We start from the raw sequence: 23,833 nt of genomic DNA, 5'->3' as shown, positions 1-23,833 counted from the left end.
GGCCGAGTCCTCCCCCCCCACCCCCCACCCCCTTGAGTGCAGCGTCCGGATCACGGGGCTCAGAGCACCAGACACGCTGGAGGGTGGGATGGAAGCGGGGGGCCATCTGTGTCAGCACCGCAGAGGAGCCAAACAAGTATTTTTTGGAGGCATAATTTATTCATTTTACCTACCGCTCCTTTCACTCTGTCTCTGGCAATCAGGGTTACAGAAAACAGCACCAAAGGATGAAAGGGGACACTCCCCCTCGTTCCCCATCCCTGCCCGCCCCCTGCGCCTCACACCCTCTGAATGATCACGGGACAGGGCTCGCACTCAGCAGCACATCATTCTCACTTCTGTGTGTCCTTCCTCGCGCGCGCGCGCACACACACACACACACACACACACACACTCACATGAGAGGAGAACTGAAACCCACTAAAGCATAGGGAAGAAAATATTGAAGCTATCTTCCTCCCCGTCTGGGCATTGAGCCCAAACTCCCGGCGTTCCCAGCAGGGGCTCACCCAGCTTGGTCACTGGGTCCCAGCAAGGATGACAGGCAACGTCCACCAGTTCCCCAAGGTCCCCTTTGGACGGCACGTGTCCTGGGTCAGTCGTTCTGTTTCTGCTTGCTGTCCACGTTGCCGTAGGCAGACCCCTTGTCAATCTCCGTCACACCAATCATCCATCGAACGCCCATGGAGGCTGCAGACACAGGAAAGCAGGGTGTCAGGAACCCGTGGGGACTCCAGGGAGGTGCCGACAAGAACCCTAGGAAGGCAGCTGTCTGCACGTCTGTCGAGAGCTGGCAGACCCGGGGGCCTTTGCATAATCTCCGCCTCCCCGTTAGCCGTGAGTGTGGGCATCAGGTCTCACTGGACTGAGTGGCATTAAAACAAACAACAAGGCTCTTCTGTTGGCAGGACTTAATCCTCCGACACTGGAGGTGAACGGTTTGCTAAACCATGCCAGCCATACGCAGGGCATACAGAACTCTGCTTCCTGTGTGATCCCTGAGGCAAAGAGCAGTCTTTTGTGACTGCAGGTGGGATGCACAGGGCACCCTTCAGTAAAACTTAATAAAGAACACACCAGGCGCCTGGAGAATGCAAGCGTTCAGGTGCCCACTTGGTGCCCCGCACATCCCCGTGTCGCCTTTGGAACAAGTATTAGGGCAGAACAAGCCACGTCCCTGCCTCCAGGAAGCCTTTCCCCCCGAAAGCACGATTTGGTGCAAACAGAGAAAGGACAGAAGCCGCGGGAGAGCCCAGTTTACCCCCCAGGAAGGCCAGCAGCCGGGTCCAGCGCTCCCTGGAGAAGGCACACGCGAGCTCCCCGTGTGCCCAGCACTGAACACGGCCTGGCAAACAGTCCCTTTATAACATGCGTCTAAGAATGGACAGCTGGGTAATGGCTGACATCTCCAAGACATGTTTACAGAGCGTGAGCTCTGGTCTGTGAACTGTTAGAGCGACTGGGGTGGGTGAGTCCAGCCAGGACGAGGCCCACGCGTCCTGTGGGTCAGGGCAAAGAGCAGACTGAGCCTGGGCCCAACTCTGAAGAGACTGCGACAGGAACCCCTGTCCTGGCATGAGAACGTCCATGCAGGGGAGATGGTGAATATATGTTACAGAGAAATAAGAGGTGCTAGAACACGGACTCCACTGCCCACAGGCTGGGGAAGAACAAGAAACAGATGCAGGGCAAAGTGTAGTAAGGTTCAGGCCCATGGCTGATGAGCCCTTGGTCTGGGGGGTTGGGGAGACAGAGCAGTCAGTTCCTCCCAAGCTCCTGGGGACCCTGTGTCCCCTGGGGAGAGTGCCTTCCTCTCCAGACGCGGGGAGATGGGGCCATTTCTGAGGGGCTGGCAGCGGGGCTCCCTGTTACAGGGAAACCCCCACATTTCCCTCCGGGTCCAGGAACACAGGTTCCCCTATTTGTAGGGCAGGAAGCAAGCGCAGTGACTCCTGGCTGCCCCACAAGTAGCAGTGTCAGGGAGGTGTGGCGGGACGAACAAAGGGCAGCAGTTTGAAACTGCTGGTCAAAGAGGCAGTAGGAGAACTGTCACTGCTCAGGCACTGAACGCCTCCACTCGATGACGTCAGTGCACGTGGCACCAGGGAGCGCATGCTTTCCCGGAGGCCGAGGCCTGCATTGCATGGCAGAGCCTTCGTCAGTGCCTGCTGGGCCCAGGAAGTGGTTTTCCTCATCACAGAGGAAGTGATTGTGATGAGCAGAGCTGTCTGCAGACGCTGGGCCCGTGGGGGTCCTGGGGTCCCATCATAGGAGGATGTAAGTAGCAGCTGCATTGCCACCCCCGGGGAGTAGGGGGCGCCCAGCACTGGCGAGAGGCTGGGCACCCAGGTGTCCCCGGCCTGCCATCTCCATGTGTGTGAACACTGGTCCTGCCACCTAGTTTTCTCTGGCAACCTGCAGGCTGTCCTGCCCTCCAGAGGGCGTGACAGCCGTGCTGAGCTGTCCCCACTCGGCCTGCACCCCTCCCTGGCCAGTGCCCCTCACCTGTCTCTTGCCCTCCACTTACCCACAAAGAAGACGAGGACGAAACTGGCCAGTGTCAGGGAAGACCCACTGCTGACCATGTTGACGAGGAACTGGAAGAAAGGGTACAGCAGCAGCGAGGCCCAGAACACCCAGTTCAGGAGCGTCCAGGGCCGGCGTGGGGGCACCATGGGCGTCTCCGGGAAGGTGCCCGTCCTGTAGTACTCCTCCTGGAAGGCGTCCTGGGGACAGAGCAGGACCGAGCACTCAGACACGACCCGGGCCCCTCCTGCGTCCCTGCTTCTGAGGGCAGCTCAGAGGCCCCTGGGGGCCGCCACGGGGCCTGCAGCATCCCACAGAAGGTGAGCCTTCACAAGACTGCAGTCGGCTGTCGCCTCCCTGTGGGGACCCGTGGACAGGCAGGACCACTGCGGCTGTCACTGAGCCTACGTGTCGGAGCTCCAGCTTTGGTCAAACCAGCCCAGTTGTGTCTCAGTCTGTTCCTCACTACCTTCCTGCCTGGGCAGGTGCCTGGTCTGTAGGGCAGGAGGTAATGCTGTCCACATGGGTCAGTGGGGGGAGGAAATGAGACGCTGCGCTGAGCCTGGCATTCAAGGAATGCCCTCAGGAGAGGGTAGAGGCTGCAGCCTCGGAGGAGGACCGGGCAGCTGTGAGCTGGCCTTCCCGCGCCCAACCCATGACACCAGCACCACCACACTGTGGGGGCCACACCCGGGTTCCCACTGGGTCCTGGTGGTGCCCAGCCCCAGCTGCCAGGCTGTGGGGTGCTGCTCAGGGGCAGGGGGCCAGGGAGCGTGAGCACTGGACGCCCAGCCCCGCCAGTACCAGCAGCACTGCCCTCTGGGCCTGCGGGATCAACTGACTATTGTGACTATCGAGACAGCCAGAAACGTCAGCAGGCTCCTGCCCTGACTTGTTGGAATGATTCTCATCTGATAGCCCACCTGAAAAAAGCTTGCTGGTCCCCATCTAAATCTCCCAGGGTGTGCGTGTTGCTGAAGGGTTTGCAGGGCCTTTACTCTCAGTCCCAACAGGAGGCACCTGGGGTGCACAGGTGAGCAGGGAAACTCCAGGCCCAGGCTTTTCATCAGGGCCCCATCCCAGGTGCACCCAGTGGGACCCATGGAGCAGTGTCTTCAGGCCGTTCCTGCTGGTGAGTAACCTAGCAGGACCCCGGAAGCCACACCTGAGTGCTGCCTGGCTGGGGCGAGGGCACTGAAGGCAGAAACTGGCAGCCAGGCCAGGGCAGGTCACAGCCCTGAGAGGACGAGGGCTGGATGGTTCAGAGTCACAACCATGGGGAGTGTCCCCATTTCTTCATATCTGCAGCTATGGTAAAAACACCTGGGGGCCGACAGTGTGCACACCCAATGTGGGGGCGGAGCCCCAGAGAGTAGTTTCCAGGCTCTCGGCCTCACATAGACAGGTGCTGGCTCAGGTAGTAAATGGCCAACTGTGATTGCATGGCCATCAGCTGTGGCTAGTTGGCCGTCAGCTGTAACCAGTGAGCCATTGGCCACTAATATAACTGCTGTGGCTATGCTAGCAGAGAGAGGAGAAGGAAGAGAGAGAAAGAATGGGAACTAGCAAGAAGATGGCGGCTGGGCTGGCAAGCGCGGATGGCGGTTTGCGGACAGTGTGGATCCAGCCTCCAGTGAGAGTATAGTGCCGCCAGAGAGAGAATATAGTGGTATGACTCCCCTACCTATGGCTCCGTGGGTGTTCCTTTTTGGCCTCACCATATCCTGCGTTCTTGTATGGGGAGCGGGAGCAGAGACCCCACAGGCTGCCCCGCACGACAAATGGCGCAGCGAGCAGGGTCTCCCGCATGACAAATGGCGCAGCGAGCAGGGTATGGTGCCGGCCAAAGCTCTCCGAAGGACGGTGGAGCAGTTTGTGTGTGTGAACACCCAGTCTGAGGAAGACCAGGAGGAGCAGCTGCCGGAGAGCTGGACCCCCGTGGAGGGGTGGGAGGACGTGGACGGTTCTCCCACCAGCACAGGAAAAGCCATGCAGCTCCTGGAGAGATGGAGCCCCGTGGAGAGGTGGAAAGATGTGGACGGTTCCCCAACCAGCACAGGCCGGAGAAAGCGAAGGTCGTTGCAGCCCTGTGGGCCGGGGAAGTTCCTGCTCAGGCAGCCCGGATGCAGGACTTGTAGTCCCAGGAGGTAACGCTTGCTGAGTCCTTCGTGGGAGATGAGGGTGAGGTCAAGGTCGTCCCTCACCCCCAGGACTGCCCTGGTGAATGACTATGGACTATGGGGAATTGCCTTCCATCCCTAATTTAATGGACTGCTTGACTGTTTGTTTGGGAACTGTTGTTAGTGGAACTGGGGGATATTTGCTTTTGTGTCTTGACTGGCCGCCATTGAGAATATGTAAGCACCTTGATTGTGAGTCGCTGTTGTTCCAGCAGGGTACCCTGAGAGGCCCAGAGAGAGTGGCAGTGCGCTGAGAGGTCTGGCTGAGCCCTGAAGATACCCTGGCTGTGCCCAGGAAGTCGGGCTGTTCCCAGAGAGAGTGGCAGTGCCCTGAAAGCCATGGCTGTGTCCAGGAAGTGTGGCTGTTCCCAGAGAAAGTGGCAGTGCCCTGAGAAATCCTAGCTGTGCCCGGGGAAACTAGTGGTACCCTAAGAAGTCCAGGAAGTCTGGCAGTGCCCAGGAGTACTGGTGGTGCCCTGAGAAACCCTGGCTGTGCCCAGAGAGCCTGGCTGTGTCCAGGATATTGCATTCACCTCCAGGCTCCTCGCACAGGGCCCCTCGCGGAAGACGCTTGTCGTGTAGATTGTGAGGCGAGAGCCTGTAGGGGTGGAGTGTGGGGGCAGAGCCCCAGAGAGTAGTTTCCAGGCTCGGCCTCACATAGACAGGTGCTGGCTCAGGTAGTAAATGGCCAACTGTGATTGCATGGCCATCAGCTGTGGCTAGTTGGCCGTCAGCTGTAACCAGTGAGCCATTGGCCACAATATAACTGCTGTGGCTAGGGGAAAGAAGGAGAGGGAGAGAAGAATGGGGGCTAGCAAGAAGATGGCGGCTGGGCTGGCAAGCACGGATGGCGGTTGCGGACAGTGTGGATCCAGCCTCCAGTGAGAGTATAGTGCCGCCAGAGAGAATATAGTGGTATGACTCCCCTGCCTATGGCTCCGTGGGTGTTCCTTTTTGGCCTCACCATATCCTGCGTTCTTGTATGGGGAGCGGGAGCAGAGACCCCACAGGCTGCCCCGCACGACAAATGGCGCAGCGAGCAGGGTCTCCCGCACGACACCCAACAAAACTCTGGGCCACACCAGCCCCCAGTTTGCGACCCATCTTAACCTATTAACATCCCACTTCTCAAAGGAGCAGTGTCTTCTGGGAAACCGGCTTCCGTATACAGTGGTATCTCGGTTTTTTTAACGCAATCCGTTCCAGAAGACCGAGTTCTGAAACGTTCAAAAACCCAAGGCATGGTTTCCCCATAGAAAGTAATGCAAAATGGATTAATCCATTCCAGACCTTTAAAATCAACCCCTAAAACTGCAAATTTAGCATGAATTTTACTATCTAATGATACCATAGGATAGATCCATAAAATCTTTGGCGTTTGTAAACTGAAATTTTGTCAACGGAGATGTTTGAAAACCGAGGAACTACTGTACACTTAAAGTGCTGAATTTTTTTCCTTTAACAACTTGAGGTAGAAATGGCTAAAGTGTATCATACTTTGCTTCTTTTCCAGTCAGGGTGTACAGAATAATATGCTTTTTTGACCACTCAGTGTTATAAGCGTCACACACCCCTGCTGGCACCCCCGGCCCCTTCCCACATTTTGCAGAAACATCACTTGTCCGTGAAATGGAAGTCAGAACTGCTGCCCTAAAATCTCAAGCTCAAAGTCCACAGAGTTGCCTTTCGACACCACACACCTGAGACAACGCCACTTCGACAAGCTTGGTGGCTACCAAGACGTTTGGCATTCGCCCCAGACCCACCTAGGCTGCTGGGAGAACAGGAACCACCTGGAAATGCCAGGGCACGATCGTTCCTTGACACTTCTTCCCATTTCCTCTCAGAGGCACTGAGGGCCGCTTCCACTTACTGGTCAGGGGTTATCCCTCTAGGGAACAGGCTGGCCTCATGGGTCTGTCACAGGGAACCGGGCTGTCACGCCAGCCCCCGAGGAGAGAAAGGTCCTGGCCTCCAGCACACGTCCAGCTCTGATGAAGGAGCTGGATGATGTGGGCACATCCCGTCATTGTCTGGACCTCAGTTTCCTCGTCCGTAGTGTAAGAGCTTGGGACTGTTTTGGGAATGCCTTCCAAGCTGAACACTGTCGTTTGAACGCAAACAGTGTGAGGAAAACGTCCGGAGAGACTTTACAAGGGGACGGGATGGTGGCCCTGCCTCTGCTAAAAGCCCAGGGGCTCTGTTTGCACAGTGACCACAGCTCTCCTGCCTGAACACAGGAGACAGGGCTAATGAGAAAAATCCCCTTTGCTTTGACGGGGTCTGGGGGCCTCATTTGTTGTAGATTTGTTTGTGTGGCTCTTTACAAAAAGGGTTCATAATTTCTTAGGCCTTTTCTGAGCGCATTTTTCTTATTTGCTAATGGTGACATTTTTTTATACTGCCTCAATGATGCAAGCAGAAAGCAGCACACGGAAAAGGCTGCCTCGCGCAGGAAACCAGAGGGAAGGAAGGTACATCATTTGGGGTTCTCTGTCAGGGCCCAGGCATGAATCAGCACAGAACTTGGCTGGCTCTGCTGTGCTGCAGTGCCTCCCCGCTCCGGCCTGTGGTCCAGCTCCACGGGGCCCCCCCAGGATTCCATTCCTTGGAATTTTGTGAAAAAGCGTCGGGTAGTGAGTACATCTCCAAACGCTGGGTCTTCAGACCCCCTGTGTCAGGAGCAGCGGCCTAGAAATACACATTTCTAGGTCTCACCACAGACCCACTGAGAAGGATCTCTGAGTTGGAGGCGCAGGTGGCCACACCATCCCATGTTCAGGTGACAGGTACACTAGTCCCCACTTACTACTTATAAGAGGAGACGGGAGAGCTATGCCCACCACCCACCTGGGAGCAGCGTTTTAAAGGCATAACCAGAAAATAATTCCCTTAGGAACACAGGAGTGACTTCCTGCTGAGAGAATCTCAGGACCTTTGTTCCAGAAACAGCAGATTCGTCGTAAGAGCGTCTCAACTTAATCTGATGCTGGTAATTTGGACCATATTCCTGACATTCTCAAAGCAGGATTAATATTCTTACTTGGTAGTCAACGGAGGGCCCATAAAATTCTGTGATTGTCTTCTCTTGAGGAACGGGGAGAAAAGACAACAAATGCCAGCCAGTCTGTATTTATGGAACTTGGCAAAAGGAAATCAGAATCCTACCAAATGTATGTGATTCTAGCTAATGAGCTGGTTCGGGCTTAAAATGTGTGATGATCAGAAGTAAGCATTTACTGTGTGGTGACACCTGCTTATAAACACGCCTCTTCACCAGGTGGAAGCTAAATTGTTCTCCGTTTGTAAGACCAAGCAGTTATCGGGGCATTAATAATTAGACTCCCTCTGCTCTGCGCTTGTCTTGAAGGAGAGAAACCAATGAAAGAAAAGGCCCTGCTCAGAGGAAGGGAAGACAAAGTGGGGGGGGGGGGGGGCGTGGAGCTGGACCACAGGCCGGAGCGGGGAGGCACTGCAGCACAGCAGAGCCAGCCACGGCGGACCGTGTGTGGCTTCTTCTGCTAATGCCCGCCATGTTTTCAGCCCAGACAGCCCAGATCGTGGACCCAGAAGCCACCAAGGTCATGTGTATTGCTAAGGGGAGACCATCCAAAACATTTCTGCCTTCGGACCAGAGGCAGGAAACTTCCCAAGGACTGTCGGGCCTTCCTTCCTTTTCTGTCCTCTACTCCTGTAACATAGTTCCATTCTTTCGGTGGGGCCCTTTAAAAACTGGTTTGCTATATTCTTTTCCCTGTTGCCACGTAGAGTGTCAGCTCCAGGGCTGGTCGTAGCTGAGTGTGGGGGCAGAGCCCCAGAAAGCAGTTTCCAGGCTCTCCGCCTCACATAGACAGGTGCTGGCTCAGGTAGTAAATGGCCATCAACTGTGATTGCATGGCCGTCAGCTGTGGCTGATTGGCCGTCAGCTGTAGCCATTGAGCCGTTGGCCACTAATATAACTGCTGCGGCTACGAAGGAGAGCCGAGGAGAGTGGAGGAGAGTGAAAGAGAGTCGTCGGTGGGTTGCAGACAAAACGGACAGCAGGTCGCACGTCCAGTGAACCCAGCCTCCAGTGAGACCGTAGTGGTATGACTCCCCTACCTATGGCTCCGTGGGTGTTCCTTTTTGGCCTCACCATGTCCTGCGTTCTTGTGTGGGGAGCGGGAGCAGAGACCCCGCCGGACGCCCTGCATGACACTGAGTATGAGGTCTCACCCAGCAGGAAAAGGCTGGCCACCACCGTCACCTCCCGAAGGCCCCGCGGTGTGCCTCGACATGGCTGCTCGGATCGCGCAGAACCGCCCGCTGCACTCACCTTTTCCTGGTAAAGCTTGTGGAGCCAGGCTGAACACTTGTCCTCATCCTCTGGGACTTCTTCTAGAGGAATCCGCCTGCAAAACAGAGAGAACAGCTAGCAGGAGGGGGCCAACCCAGGCACCCCGAACGTGGTTTCAAAATCACCATGCTTGCCATCTTTCAGCCTCAGTGTAGGTAGCCCAGGTCATGAGGAAGTGAAAAGCGTAATCCATCTGCTAGAAAGGGGGGAATCCATACCCGTATTGGGCAAATACAGGCCAGAATGCAGTCATGGCCCATGAAGGAATGGCCGAGAGGACACCTGCCTCTTTCCATCCTCCCTCCCACCTCGTGGAGGGGCTCCGGACACCTGATATTTGCCTCTGTAGTAGAGGGCAACACTGCCCCAGTTTCCACATGAGCCAGGCAAATATGAATCTAAGTACAGGTGGTAATATGCTCATGCTTTGCTCATCCAGGTAACGACTTAATGCAAAGTATCTTCCAGCAGATGATTCCTTTGGCCTCTCGGGCAGTGTTGAAGCAGACTTTCTGCAAGGCTTTTGCCAAATAAAAGGAGGGGAACTAATGACCCTCCCTGGTGGGAGAAACCAGGAGGCCCTGCCCTGGCTCAGTGGCTCACTTTGCCCACCAGCAGTAAGTGAGACATTCCAGGGTGGCCCAGACTGGTGCTGGAAGGGCTGACATAAAACGTGAAAAACTATCCTGTTTAGTGGGCAGCCACCACACCAAGGAGAGGGGTGTGCCGACGGGCGCGAGTAGTCTTCCTCCGAGGCCATCAGAGTGGACTGGCTTCAGTGGGCGAGCTGGGTACAGCTGGCTATCTCCTCCCTGATTCCCACCTATGACTCGGGAGGTGCAGTTACCTGAGCAGTGGCCTGTGGAGGTCAAATAGTCCTGCATACTGACTGCTCGGCTTTCCCCAAACACCTCAGGCCCAGCTGGCCACCGAGTGGGGCTCCTTCAACACGAAGTCGGGGGACAAAACCTCCCTTTACTTCTGGGAGAAGGCCTCCTTGGGAAGGCAGGTGCTTTTCCTGCCCTTGTAGGCCACACAACCGAGTGATAAAGCAGATTGTCAACTGCAGCGTTAGCAAAGAACACAGTAGGCATTATGATGCCGCTTTCCCATTTTTAAGGGGTAGCCAGAGTTGTTTCAAGGTGGAAAGCTATTTAACTCAGGCTGTCAGTCGCCAACACCTTGCCAGGAAGCTTTGAGTTCGTTCTACAGTGTGGTGGTGATGACCAGGCACTGACTTTTCCTTGTGCTGTGTTACAATTTAGCATCTGTAAGGTCTTTAAGAAACAATCAGAATGTTACGGGACACTGGCTAGTGCTGTGACAGTGGGCGTGTCATGTGGCCGTGGCTGGCCTTCCGGGAAGACCAGTGCCGTCCCTGAGCCCCGTCACATGTGGTTTTAAGGCACAAACCCGCATGGCTTTACTGTCCACCACCCCTCTCAATTGTTCCCCACTAATCTCGGTAACGAGGCAGACGGCGAGGGTCAGACCCTTTCTGTAAGTCCATAAACAGGCGAAGAGAACTGGTTTTTCTAATACCTTGTGAAGTGTTTTCAATAAAATCAATCTCCTGGACTATAACACCCAAGTGAGACACTGCTAAAATGTTCTCCGTTTGCTTCTAGACCTCCATTTAAATTACATACGCACTTATCTCTGTGCATTTGTATGTAGCAGACCCATCCAAGAAGATAATCCCTTGACGCTCTGTCTCAAAACGGCTATAAAATATGGCCTTCCACCTGAGCGCTGTGGTCAGAATGAGTTGGTGAGAAGACCAGGAACAGCTGAGAGCAAAGGACTCACCTGATTATTTACAATCATGGTGTGAGTCTCCTGAGTTCATAATATAAATACGGACTGTGAACAAGTTCAATCCAGTACAGCCTGCACACAAGAAAATCTAGGATGGACTTTCCTGGAAGAAGGGCCGTAGGCCATTTGTGATTTATTTATGTGGAGGTGGATGTTCTCTTTTCTGGAAAGGAAACGTAGCCAACTTACCTAACATATAAATCTGCGTGGTATTTCTTTCCATTTAGGACTCCCAGCAATGTTGGGTTTTCATTATTTCTGAAATTGAGTGTACAGTCATATACAGCTGAAACTATAAAAAAAATAAAACAAATACAAAGCAGTATATAGCGTGTGAACCCAATTTCGTTCTGTAGATACACACATTGGAAGACAATCATCAACGAGCTAGCTTGTTATCTCAGCATGATGGCATGACTGGTTTCTTCTTCATGCTTTTCTGTAATGTCCAAATGTTCTCCATGGAACACATAGAACATCTCGTAATGAGAAAAGCACACTATAACTTAGTAATGGAAAACAGAATTATCACTGAGGTCAAAGCAGGTTAAAACAATACTGGAATGTCCCATCCAGATGTATGAAAAACGCCAACATTGAAACAAGTATCAGTAGTAAGCTAAATCAATCCAAAGCATACTCGCTAAGGACCAGTCCGAGCTATGGCAGCATAACCGCTCTGTGTGCAGGTAGCTGTGCACTGCGATAGAAATTCTTGTGGAACAGAGCTCAGTCACGTGAAACACAGCTGAGAAAAAAATCAAGAATCTGATTTGAATGCACCAGCGTGGGCCACACCACAGGAGTCTGCTTGGCGTCCATACCACACCACCTGACCCACATCCCTGAGCAGACCCGGGGAGGAGCTGGGGGCCTCGCAGAGGAGACGTGAGGCCAGGCCAAAGGGCAGGGCCGTGCGGTCATGGGTGCCGTCTTTCCCGCCAGGATAATGCCAGACTGTCCCCACACACAGCCTGGCACCAGGGGGACGTGAGAAAGGCCATGCTGCCCACGGCCCCAGCTTGGTCCTTCCAGCCCCTTCGAAGGCAAGGGGCATGGGGCTTTGGAGGGGGCTGGCTGCAAGGCGAAGAAGAAAGAAACATGTTTCTAGACTGAAGGGACAGGATTGAAGAGGAGATAGACCTCCTCTTCAAGAGACCGGAAATAGTTGTTGTTGATACTTATTGTTCTCACCTACAGTGACTTAGGGCTCCAAATTCAGGGCCAGCCACCACAGGTGACAAAGTCACAGAGTTCATCAACTGGAGGCAGCTGGTGCCAACATATGTGCAAGAAATGCCAAACAAAACAAAACAACAACGTGGGCTAACCTGGTGTGGGCTACGCTGAGCTGAACCCAGGTGAGCAGCCAGGATTCCCCAGGGCCCCACAGCCTTGCAGTACCAGAGCTGAGCATTGGAGGGCAGTGTTCGCTCAGCGAGATAGAGATGAGAGAGAATGTGTGTGTGCTTGCGTGTGCAGGCAGCAGCCACACCTCCGACTCCAGGTGCCTGGACCCTGGCTAACCAGGAGTGCACATGCCATCCTTGTCCCCAGTTCCCTCCCCAGACTGTGAGGGTCCGCGGGGTAGCACTGCGAATGACAAAGCTGTGCATGTGAGGGGTGCAGGTCAGCTTCCGGGCTGCAGTGGGGAGGCTGGGGAAGCGGGGTCATCCTTACCTACATTTCTCAAACTCCTCACGGTGATGGCGAAGCCCTTAGTGCGTGGCAGCAGGTGGTACTTGAGGCTGGGTAGCCCCTTGGCCTGGGCCACCTGCATGCTGATCTGGTGCTTTTTCTCCGTGAACCGAGTGCCCTCGCAGTGAATCAGGAACTGGAAGACACGGTGGCGGTCACATATGGCCCTGTGGTCACACAGGGTCACAGTCACACGCCGTCTCCCCCGCCCCCGTCATATACCTCAGGCCCGCATGGTCCCACAGGAGGCTTTGGGCAAGGCCTGAGTGGGGGTGGCCTGGCAGCTGCACGTGCCCTGGGGTGGGCCAAGGCCAGTATCCCTCCGCTCACGGCCCAGGGTAGGACCTCTGGGTGCTGTGTGTGTGTGTGTGTGTGTGTGTGTGTGCAGCATCCTGAGTGTGTATGCATGAGAGACGAGCATCCTGAGTGTGAGTCTGTGAGACGAACGTCCTGAGAGAAACGAGCATCCTGAGTATGAGTGTGTATGTGAGAGTCGAGCGTCCTGAGTGTGTGTGTGAGAAATGAGCATCCTGAGTGTGAGTGTGTGTGAGAAATGAGCATCCTGAGTGTGAGTGTGTGTGAGAGACGAGCGTCCTGAGTGTGAGTGTGTGTGAGAAATGAGCATCCTGAGTGTGAGTGTGTGTGAGAGACGAGCATCCTGAGTCTGAGGGTGTGTGAGAGACAAGCGTCCTGAGTGTGAGTGTGTGTCAGAGACGAGTGTCCTGTGTGAGTGTGTGTGAGAGACGAGCGTCCTGAGTGTGAGTGTGTGTGAGAGACAAGCGTCCTGAGTGTGAGTGTGTGAGAGAGACAAGCGTCCTGAGTGTGAGTGTGTGCTGAGTGTGAGTGTGTGTGAGAGACGAGCGTCCTGAGTGTGAGTGTGTGTGAGAGACAAGCGTCCTGAGTGTGAGTGTGACGAGAGCATCCTGGGGATTCCTTTCTGCATGAGAGGCGGTGTGTGCAGTGGGGCGGGTGGCCGGGCAGGTGTGTGGCGGGTCAGGCTGCTGAGGTGGGTGCCTGGGGCTGCTGGGCACGGGTGGCAGCTGCTCTGGGGCCTCACGTACAAAGTACTTCTCGGGGTAATCCCGGAGGTGGAGCAGGCTCTTGGAGACAGTCTTGCGGTCCTGCTCCCATTTGCGCGTGCAGAAGACCATCTCCGTGAAGTACCACATCCAGCCAATGATGGGCACGTAGGCCAGCTCCTTCTTGGCCAGCACTTTGGAGCCCTGAAACAGAGGAAGGTCCCAGATGCCTGTGACAGGGCAGGGGGGCCTCTCTGGCAGCTGCTGGAGATCTCACTAGAAAAAGGAGTGAACATTGGTCCAAAGGCCTAAGGGGACAGTCCAGAACGCAGTAAATAAAGAAGACAATGACCCTGGAGCCTCCCCACCAGTTACCTAGAGGTCAAGGTTGTGCTGCCGCTGCCCCGTGTGAGGCGGGGAGGAAGGGGGGCTGGCGCTCAGTGGGGAATGGTTCATGTCTGGGCAGGCACCAGGCACAGTCAGGAAATGGAAGGTCTTGGGTGTTCATCAGCCCGGGGTCTCCAGGTGAGCATTGTTCCTGATCGCTAAGCCCATCATGCAGTTGTTTACCCAATTCTTTCCATGACTCACTCAGTCCTCAGCCAGAGCAGCTGGCTCTGCAGGGCAAACATGCTCTCCTTTCACAGACTAGGAAACAGGACCAGAGGGTTCTCTGGGTCCTGCAGCCAGGAAATGATGGAGCTGTGAGTTAAACCCAGATCACCAGGTCATGCTGGGAGCTCTCCATCCACCCCTTGCCAGCTCCTCTCTAAAGCTGTTGGGCATCTGCCCGAGGCTGGCTCACGACCCAAGGATTTGGCCCACCAGCTGGGCTGCTGGGCACGGGCCCCTAACCCACTGTGTCAGACCAGGGGTCCAATGGGTAGAGGGGGCAAGGGAGGCACAAAAACAGCTTTTTATCTAGTGGATTTAGGGTCTATATTTTTCACCCTTAATTTTGGGATTCACCAAGATGCTCCTTGAAATAACCATCATCGGTCAACAGCACAGATGGCTGAGGCGGTGATGTGGACAGTCAGGGTGGCCTTAGCCGTGTTCCTGGTGACAAGTGTGTGGTCATGCCCCTGAACCTACAGGCCTGGAGGTGAGGAGAGCGATGCTTCTGCATGGCCCTGTCTCCTCTCTTCCCGTCACATCCATGACAGTTACGAAGCTCCGGCAATAGGCCGTATCCCTGACCCACTGCAGACCCCAGAAAGGCAGAACAGCCACTTGCTGCCTTTACCTTCAAAAAACAACAAGCATCTTCCCCCTGGGGGAAGGAGAAGCACAGATATCTTTCATGTCCAGTATCTCCATGTCTTCACAGGTTTTGTTTTGGTTTTTCCCACAAATCCAACATGCAATTCTCTTGAACAAAACCAAGCCATAAAATCCCCGTGGGTCACAGAACTCGCCGTGTGTGGGGTGAGAGTGTCCCATGTGCCAGGCACAGACTATACACTTTATATAAATCCTGGTTAATTCTAAACCAATAGGACTAGGTAGCCCATTGTACCAGTGATCAAACTGAGGCTCTGAGATGCTAAGTAACTTGCCCAGCATCACATAGCTAACAGCTGGGGAAGCTGAGAAATTAAGCCAGGTTGTCTGTTGAAGGCCAAAGTCCACGGTAGACGTTAATGAACATCCCGGGACCAGACGCCGGGCCCCCCACCCAACAGCCACGGCCCCTTCCTCTTTTGTCAGACTCTCCATTTTGTTTCAAAGGCCACATGCTCAGGCTGCAGGGGTGACCACGAGTAATGCCAGGCTAGCCCAGCGTCCCCCTGAACGCTTTAGCTCAGTGTGGGCATATGATCCAGTTCTGGTCAAGGTGACTCAGAGTTCTTCTGGGAGGTACATATGTTCTGGAGTTTCTGGGGAGAGTTTAAACCCTGAGAATAAATGAGATGGCCAGGAGGACTGGCTGGTTTTCATGCCATGCACACGGTTGCTGAGAATGTCATGGCTTTGACAGTCATGTTGCAACCCTGAGACAACAGCCTAGAAATGCTGAGGTGAGCGGGGCACCCAGGCAGGAGGCACCTGACTGCAGCGGGCAGTCCTTTGAGGTAAGGAACGTCTTGGCTGAAGCCACCGGAAGCAGGTATCTGTACGCCGTGAGCTGGCTGGGGCCTGAAGAAATGCTGTGAGCAATCCCTGCTATCTTCAGCTTCTCTCTTTTAACATGGGGTTACCCTGAAGTCCTGAGAGGGTGAGCAATGGCCCTGACTCCTGCTGTCTCTGCCCTAAACGAGAAGGAAATGCCTGCCACTCAAAGCAGGAAAACACACTGCCTTGCAAATCACCACTCTCCCTACAGGAGCCATTTAAAAGCCCATCCACTGTGTCCACTGGGGGCTTCTGCCTGTGGGAGACCCCCTCTTCAGCCCCTCAGCCCTCCTCCTCTGTCAGACGGGATATGCTCCATGTACCCTGCTTCCTTCACTTCTGTCACCTCTCAGCTTACAGCCTTTAAGATGAAAACAACAAAAATTCTTTACTAATGAACTAAACGTATCTTCTTGATAGATTAAGACTATTTTTAAAAATGACATATACCTGAACTTATTCTGAAAATGATTTGTGGCAATATGAAACATATAAATGATAATAATCTGCTCCAAGGCCAAGAGAGGACCATATGCTCTGAGTCGCAGCCGTTGGGTCTGGGGGTGAGTGGCCCAGTGCCGTCAGTCTCACTGTCTGGAGGGGCAGAGTTCTCTCGGGGGTATGTCCTATTAATCGCTCCATCCCACACAAGCCAAGTGGGTCTTAGTGGTTGGCCTTTGATGACCTGCTAACAGGAAATGGCAACTCCGTGATACGTACTCTAAGTGTAGATGCAAGGAGGAGGTGACCTCGAGGTCTACGTGTCCATCACCGTTTACTGCGTTAGATCACTGAAAACCACTGACATGGCCCACGGTAGCAGGTGTGATGAATTACAGTATGTGTGACACACTGTCCAGTGCACAAGGCAATACTACAGAGCAGGGGCAGCAAACAAGGGCCCTTGAGGCACATCTGCTCACCACCCGTGTTTAAATAAAGTTTTATCACACCGTGAGTCTTTCGTGTACACATTGCCTATGACTGCTTTCACGCTGCAACCGCTGAGTTCAGTAGTTGTGCCAGACATGATACCAAATGGTTCACAAAGCCTGAAATACGTGCTGTCTGACCTGCTGTAGACAAAGTTTGTCAACCCTTGATTTACAGCCACTAAAATTTGTTTTCTATGAATATTTAATGGCTGAGGACATGCTTATTTATAACACTGCATTTTTAAAGATCTGGAACCAAAGCTGAGTCTATAGCCTGATGAAAAAGAGTAAAACAGGAAAATAACAGCTGTAGCCGGATGGTCAGATTAGGAGTGGTTTCTTTGATTTGATTAGATTTTTCTGTTTTCTATCTGAAAACTACTTTGCAGTGTCCCTCTCCCAGTCACTTTTAAGCAGCGGTTGCCATCAGCATGTGTTCCTTCTGGAACATCAGTGAGGCTCTGGATCAAAAACAGCCGATGTGCTTTTGATGGTCAAAAGGAACAAAGGACACATTTCTGTTTTTTGTCGCATGAACACATCTTTCAACCGTAACACTCTGGTGTTATCATTAGGCCCAAGCCTTCATGTTGATTATGTTACTTGCTATAAGACATTTTAAAAATATTAAGATAGAAACTTTTACCTTCCAAATCAGAGACATTTTACTCGATTTCCTGTCCTCAGCAGGGACAGTAGGATTTGGTGAAAAGCTTCGGAGTCAGTCCTGGTCCACTAGGCCCTATCCTGGCCCAGCTGTGGGACTCTGACTAAGATACTTACCCTTCCTGGCCTCAGTTTTTGCGGCTGTGTTACGAGGAAAATAATACTAACCTCAAAGTGTTGCTGTGAAGATTTAAAAACATACGGAGACATTGACAGTAGCACAGAGTTGAAAACCTGCCACACAGTTGTTCAATGAGCTGCAGCTATTATTGTCACACAAAGTAAGTGCCATGGTTGAATGTTCCTGAATTCAACTCATCGCCTAAGCCAGGCTTCAGCATATAGAGTAGTAACAACAGACTATGATAAGCCCCAAAGGTGACACCTCCAGCCAACTGGTCAACCCCTGTGCAGAGACCACACAATGCTAGAAAAAAACTGCTTTAAGGACACCCCGAGAGCCCATGCACGGCAACCCCAAGATTGTGTGGTTCTCGCCTGTGTGTGAAAAAAATGAGCGGAGTCAGGACTTTGTAGGTAAGGATTTCTCTAACATGGCCAGCCACCTGCCGACTGATAAGATGCAAATATTAAGGGTTGATGCCAGGTTTTAAAATGGTTGGAACCAATAAGGCTCCTTGTTCGGTCACCTTTGCGTGACCACTACACAGGGACAGCAGAGAACAGAAATAGGGGCTGAGACTAGTCAGCCAGATGCCCCTGGTCAAGATGTCTGCATGAACAGTCACAATGGTCTCTGCACAAGGTTTGACCAGTTGACTGGAGGTGCCAACTTCAGGGCAATTGTCATTGCCAACATATAATTCCAGAAGGTATAGCAATAGTCACCAGTTAGTCACTTGGGTTCACCCAAGGTAATTTATTTCTAAATATAGAAAATATCTGAATGGGAATTCTTCAGTGAAACTTTGAAAACAGGTGAGACTTTAAAAATGAGCAGGCTGAGACATCCACACTTTAATGTTTGAATTTTTTCTTGACTGTGAGCTGGAGGCACAGTTGCAGAAGCACCTGTTTGGTGGAGACCACCACGCCATCTAGCCAGGTCACTACAGAGGGCCAGCAAGTCAACCAGGCTCTTGATGTGTGATACGTGAATTTAACCTCAAAACCATTCTGTCCTTGCAAATTCATTAAATACCGCCTTCGTGCAAGACATGTGCCAGATGCTGGGAACACAAAGATGGATATGATTATTCTAGGGCTTGAGATGCTAAAACCTAGTGGGAATAAAAGAAGAGAAAGCCAGCAATTTCTGATACTTCTGCCACTAAGCTCTGTGAACAAGTTGTTGAACAGACACGCTCTCTGACACGAGCTGGCTGCAAGAAAGGAAAGGATGAGACTAGCTCTTGTCTCTGAAATGTAAGTCCCTAGCTATAGTAAAATGCGGGAGATAAGGCTGGAGCTCAAAATAACGAACCAGGGGGTGTGTGTGTGTGTGTGTGTGTGTGTGTGTGTGTGTGTGTGTAAAGGCAAGAGACTTATTTTGTGCCAACTAGGGTAACAGAACTGTGGCCTCATTCTGCTTACGTTGCATTTTTTCTTTTGCTTTCTCCCTCCTCCGATGCTAAAGAGGAAAATGCTGGAGACTTTACACTACCAGGAAACTCTCAAGAGAGTCTGAAACAAAATGAACACTGTTCCACAATTAGTCACAGCCCCAGGGGAAATGCAGAAAACAAACATGCAACAAAATGCTCTGAGAATTCGACTCTCGCAGACGGGAAATACACATACGTCATGTACGGAAGTCAAGCAGAATGCTTGGGAGCGGTTTGGCTCCTGACAGCACCACCCACCCGCCCACTACTCCCCCCGACCCAGCCCGACACTGTTCTTGGTTTGACCTGTGTACAGATGCAGGAAAGGAGGGGCATGTGGGGACAAACAGCAGCTGCTCAGACGGAAGGATTTACAACACCTGACTCGAATCCGTGGATCAGGGCTCCAGGACGAAACAGATGAGAGTGGAGGTCCCTGCACAGGCCCTGCTCCCCGTCCCTGGGCACAGATGTTGTGGCCCCTCCCCAGCCTCTGATCTGAATGGCCAGCCTGAGTCCTTCCCGGGGTGGCCCAGGCCTAGTGAGACAGAGCAGAAGGCTCCAGGGGTGGGGTGGGGTGACAGGGAGCGCGTTCCAGTGCCCGGCACCTTCTCACCAGTGGGCGCTTGATAAACACTGAAGGCAGTGGGCACATGGGGGCAGAGGAGGGCATGACAAGGCAGAAGCGGTCAGCAGCATTGGCAGTTTGCTGAGGGCGGCGGTAGGGAGAGCAGGGAGGAAGCCAGCTGCACTGCTGCTGTTAGGAAGCCTGGATTTGTCATCGGCGGCTGTGATCCGACTTCGCTTGCTAAAGACATTGCCGGAGAAGTCTATTCAGTCAGAAAGCAGACCTTCGTATGTCTAACTCAAGACTGCAGTTTTAAAAATAAAGCACATGCCCACATTTCCAGGAAGATATTCAGTTATGGACTCAAGGTGCATCTGTACGTCCTGCGAGCTGCTGACTTCTTTTCTTGGCCCGTGGCTCCCTGGCTCCCTGGACAGGAAGGGACTTCACCTTGTTACCAGTCTCTGTATAATCCTTATCCAGACAACCCAGATCCCAGCATGTCTGGCCCAACTGGTGAACATTTAGAGGCAAAAAGAGGTGCCTGTGCCCACTCTCAGTGTAATGGGTGGTGCCTGGAGTACTGTGGACACAGCTGCTCATTTCACCAAGTGAGGGTGAGGGCGGAAAGTGGCAGAGTGTGTTTCCTAAATGCCCACGTGATTCCAGCACTGAGGGTGCTAGGAAGCGGCCCTAAGCATGGCTGCAGGTGTATCTGTCGCAAAGGGGGAAAAAACCAAAAAACCCTTCTTCACATCTAGAAATTTCTCGTTGCTCTTTAGCCAAAGAGAACTCGACAAGCACGTATGAAGCAACTGGGATAAAGGCGGTACAGCCATGGTTTGTTTCTATTGCATAAAAATGATGGGTGGTTTCAGTTGCATGGGGACCCAGGGCTAGAACGGCGGGTTCAATCCCATCGAGTAAAACATTCAAGCTCTTGTCTAACCTTCACACCTCATTCTACTATAAGAAAACATAAATGAAGTGAAACTAGATAGGGACCAGGAAATGAATAATTATTGCACACCTAATCTGCATTAGGCATTCTATCTATGTTCATTAAATCAGGACATGTATTCATATACCTTATATATTCATTAAACCCTTAAAACAGCACGAAATGGGAATTGTTAACTGAAATTCAGAAAAGTCACATAAAACTCCCCAAGGTCACAAAGCTGGTAAACAGAGGAGCCGGGGTTCAAGTCCACACCAAAGCCACTGTCTTTTTTGCCTTCACATCTATCTCTCCCTGCCACGCTTATGTTCTAGAATCAGAGCAAGAAAGAAATAATTGTTCCTGATAGCTGAGCATAGGAGACATAGGTTCATCTTCCAGAGCATTTACTTTTTTGCTAAGTTTTAGATGTTCAAAACAAAGCATAAGAAACCTACAGTTTTGGGGAATGTTACAATTGATGAAGGTTTATAGGAAATAACACGCACGTAGCCTTTATAAACCAGTCTGCGCATTTTTCCTGCAGAAAAATTTTAGTTAGAAACGTGATCCTTTTATAACCCAACTTCAAGAAATGTTGGTTTTCAGCTGCGTGTGCATTTTCACAGAAAGAACCATATTTAACATGAGTGACCAGAAGCATCCTGGTAAAATTAAATCCCAATACCAACAGTTTGGCTTCAGTTCTCGTGTCAGCTCCTGAGTGATTTTCTAGGGTCTTGGGACATCTGCTGGTTGTCTGACCCACAGCCAGCATGCAGGCCACCACCTCTGCCCAGGCGAGGACAGCGACATGGCAGCATGGATGGCCAGATCACTGTGTCTGATTTGGTTCAATAAGTCCAAAGTCACCCTGCAGCAACCTGAGACAGAGCTGGAGGCCAGTGAACTGAGACTGTGTTTTGGGGGAATGTGTTCGCCTGGCCAGGCCCAGATGGGGAAGAACGTGTCGGCACAGCCAAGGACCCTGGCGACTGGCCACACCCTCACCGATGGGCATGGCACTCACAGTCTCCCTTTCGGTCCCTACCTGACACTTCCCATCTCTGCCCCTTGCCTCATAATTATACCTTCTAGTCCTTATCAGATCCCTCAATCCCTCGTCCCCTCCTAAAATTATTCCTATTCTTCAAGGCCTCATTCCATGTCCTTACCTTCTGGCAGCTTCTACCCTGAGGGCTAACAGTCAGTGTGCAGGTAAGCCCCAAAATGTACCAGTTTGTTAAAATATTGAAATTCTTCCCCACAGATTGGTAAACAGAGCTACCCCAAACACCAAAATTTGCCCCCCAATATTCTACCCCAGGTCTTCCCTGAAACCACCCCAGTAAAAGAAAGGATACCGAGATGACAAGGAACCCCTAGGTGCCACTGCAGGGGCTGACTGGGTATCCCCTCTGCCTGCCCGCACACTGCCACCCCCTGCAAACATCCTACCGCTACTGTTGCCCTCTTCGAGCCCTGCTGTGGCAGGCAGTATGCCCCTTCTTTATTATAAAGTCCTTGACGGCAAGGACTGTTTTGCAGTCCGTCTTTGTATCTCTATAATACCCAGGACAATGTGTTCTACAGAAAGTACACACAGTGCATTTTTGTTGGATAAATATCTGAAGACGTAGCGATCGTTATCATCCTCAGTCCTCATATTCAGAAGGCAGCACAGAGTTTAGTGACATCAAACAGAGTGCCTTCTCCTTCTGAGCAATGATTCCACTTTCTTCTTTCTACCTCTCCCTGTACAAAGACAAGCAATGAAAATTCAATCTGTTTTCTGGTTGAGCGGGAATGTATCTCCTTAATAATATTTACTAAATGGAAAATATGAGTGTCTGGGACTAAACGTCATGCTGTGGGTGGCAGGCAGCCTCTACACTGGCCCCAGGGACCCTTACCTCCTGGTAATGACACTCTGGGCAGCCCACCTGCTTCCCTGGAATGAGGGCTGGGCTCATTGAGTCCCTTCCAACCAACAGAATACATTTTCAAGTTTCGGTTATAAAAAGGCTGTGGTTTCAGCCCTGGGTGCTTCTTCCCCTCTCTCTTGCACTACTCTCCCTGGGGGAAGCCAGGTGCCAGGACCAGGGGAAACCCTGAGAAGAGGCCCTGGGGAGAGATCAGGCCTGGAAACAAACACATGAATGAACACAGGGGCAGAGCTCCCGCCTCCCCCAGCCAGCAGCCTGACTGCAACTTCTCGATGCTTGCCAGAACCCACGACCACACAAACCAAGATAAGACTTGCTTGTTGTTTCAAGCCACTTCATTTGGGGCCTTGTCATGCTGCCATAGATAAGGAATCTCTGTGGCTTCTGTAAAGATCTGAAGAAAGCATCCCAGTTGGCCTGTGGGTTCACCCAGCCACACCTACCCAGCAGATGAGTATCATAAGAACAGCTGCTACGTAAGGAATGCTCACCAGCGCCTGGCGCTACTCAAAGCCCAGACAAACGTGACCTTACGTAACCTTACGGGGGCCACATGCACATGTTGCGATGGCCAAAAGATAAGTAAACATGGACCTGAAGCTTCAGAAGCCTTGACTTTTTGCATTGCACATCCTGGTTTGTTTGGCTCTTTGGTGACACACGCTCTCAACTCTCCTCAGGTAACTCTCACGCCCAGACAGTAGTCAGGGTATTTGTCAAAGGTCATAACCAGAGCCCACGCCACGAAATGCCAGCTCGCAGAGGAACCACAGCGTCCAGGGACAGGACACCAGAATGACCACACAGGGCTCAGATGCTTTATATAATACCCCTTTCTCCAGGATGTCTGAAAATTTCACTTGCTTCAATTTAAACTCACTTTCTCTTGAGCGGTTACATGGGAAGATGAAAGAATGCCATCAAGAACCTTCCTCTGTCCCTTCTCTAACTCCAGAAGCATCTCTGACTCCTCTGACTCCAGAAGCATCTCAACATCATGTGTTATTTTAAGAAAAGAGATGAATCAGGTGATTTTTTGGGGGGAAGGTCATTTAAGACAAAAGGTACTGCTGAACAATGAATGTAACAAGATGGCATTTCGTTTTTTTCAAAGGTCATAGAAATGAATGGGTGACTTTGGAAAGAGGCCAGGCAGCTCATCAGGAACCATGTCTTCCCACTGGACCTCAGCTGCTCCAGGAGACACAGAGAGATGGCAAATTGTCCCCCAGGAGAACATGGCCTGGAAGCTTCCCCCTGAGCTGCCCAGACTCCGCCAAGGTCACCACCCCCTGCCTCAGCCTCTCCAGGCGGCAGGGGCTTCACCTGAATTTGCACAGCCCCAGTTCTGGTTGTTTCCCAGTGCTTGGTGGAGAGAGCAATGTGGTCACCCACTGGCCCTTTCCACCCTTCCCATGGTTTTGGAGGTTTGCAGGGCTCCTCAAAGAGCAGCAAGAATCGGAGATGCATCCCTCTGCCTGTCTCACTGCTGGGTGGGGTCTCCTGAAACTCCAGGTACAG

At 52.4% G+C, this 23,833-nt stretch overlaps 1 protein-coding gene across 5 annotated transcripts in view; it reads right to left on the bottom strand.

Annotated features, from left to right (window-relative positions):
- Positions 1-139: 139 nt before the first annotated feature.
- The window catches only part of AGPAT4 (1-acylglycerol-3-phosphate O-acyltransferase 4), a 106,697-nt gene continuing 83,003 nt past the window's right edge, over positions 140-23,833 (bottom strand). For 3 of the 5 annotated variants that reach the window (XM_019749823.3, XM_019749808.3, XM_019749817.3), the window contains 6 exons: positions 13,620-13,781; positions 12,541-12,694; positions 11,050-11,152; positions 9,022-9,097; positions 2,528-2,726; positions 140-690 (listed from right to left, as the gene is read on the bottom strand). In XM_019749823.3, the coding sequence (XP_019605382.1) occupies positions 596-690; positions 2,528-2,726; positions 9,022-9,097; positions 11,050-11,152; positions 12,541-12,694; positions 13,620-13,781 (789 nt within the window). In that variant the 3' untranslated portion in view covers positions 140-595. The remainder of the gene's footprint in view (positions 691-2,527; positions 2,727-9,021; positions 9,098-11,049; positions 11,153-12,540; positions 12,695-13,619; positions 13,782-23,833) is intronic. The other 2 variants (XM_074333788.2, XM_074333789.2) reach the window with 1 other exon arrangement.

The sequence above is a fragment of the Rhinolophus sinicus genome, chromosome 2 (genome assembly GCF_057876585.1).
Source record: "Rhinolophus sinicus isolate RSI-liver-muscle chromosome 2, RSI-T2T, whole genome shotgun sequence".
In the NCBI taxonomy this organism is placed as follows: domain Eukaryota; kingdom Metazoa; phylum Chordata; class Mammalia; order Chiroptera; family Rhinolophidae; genus Rhinolophus; species Rhinolophus sinicus.
Note: the sequence above shows the minus strand (reverse complement) of the source record. Positions and strands in the feature narration are given on the sequence as shown.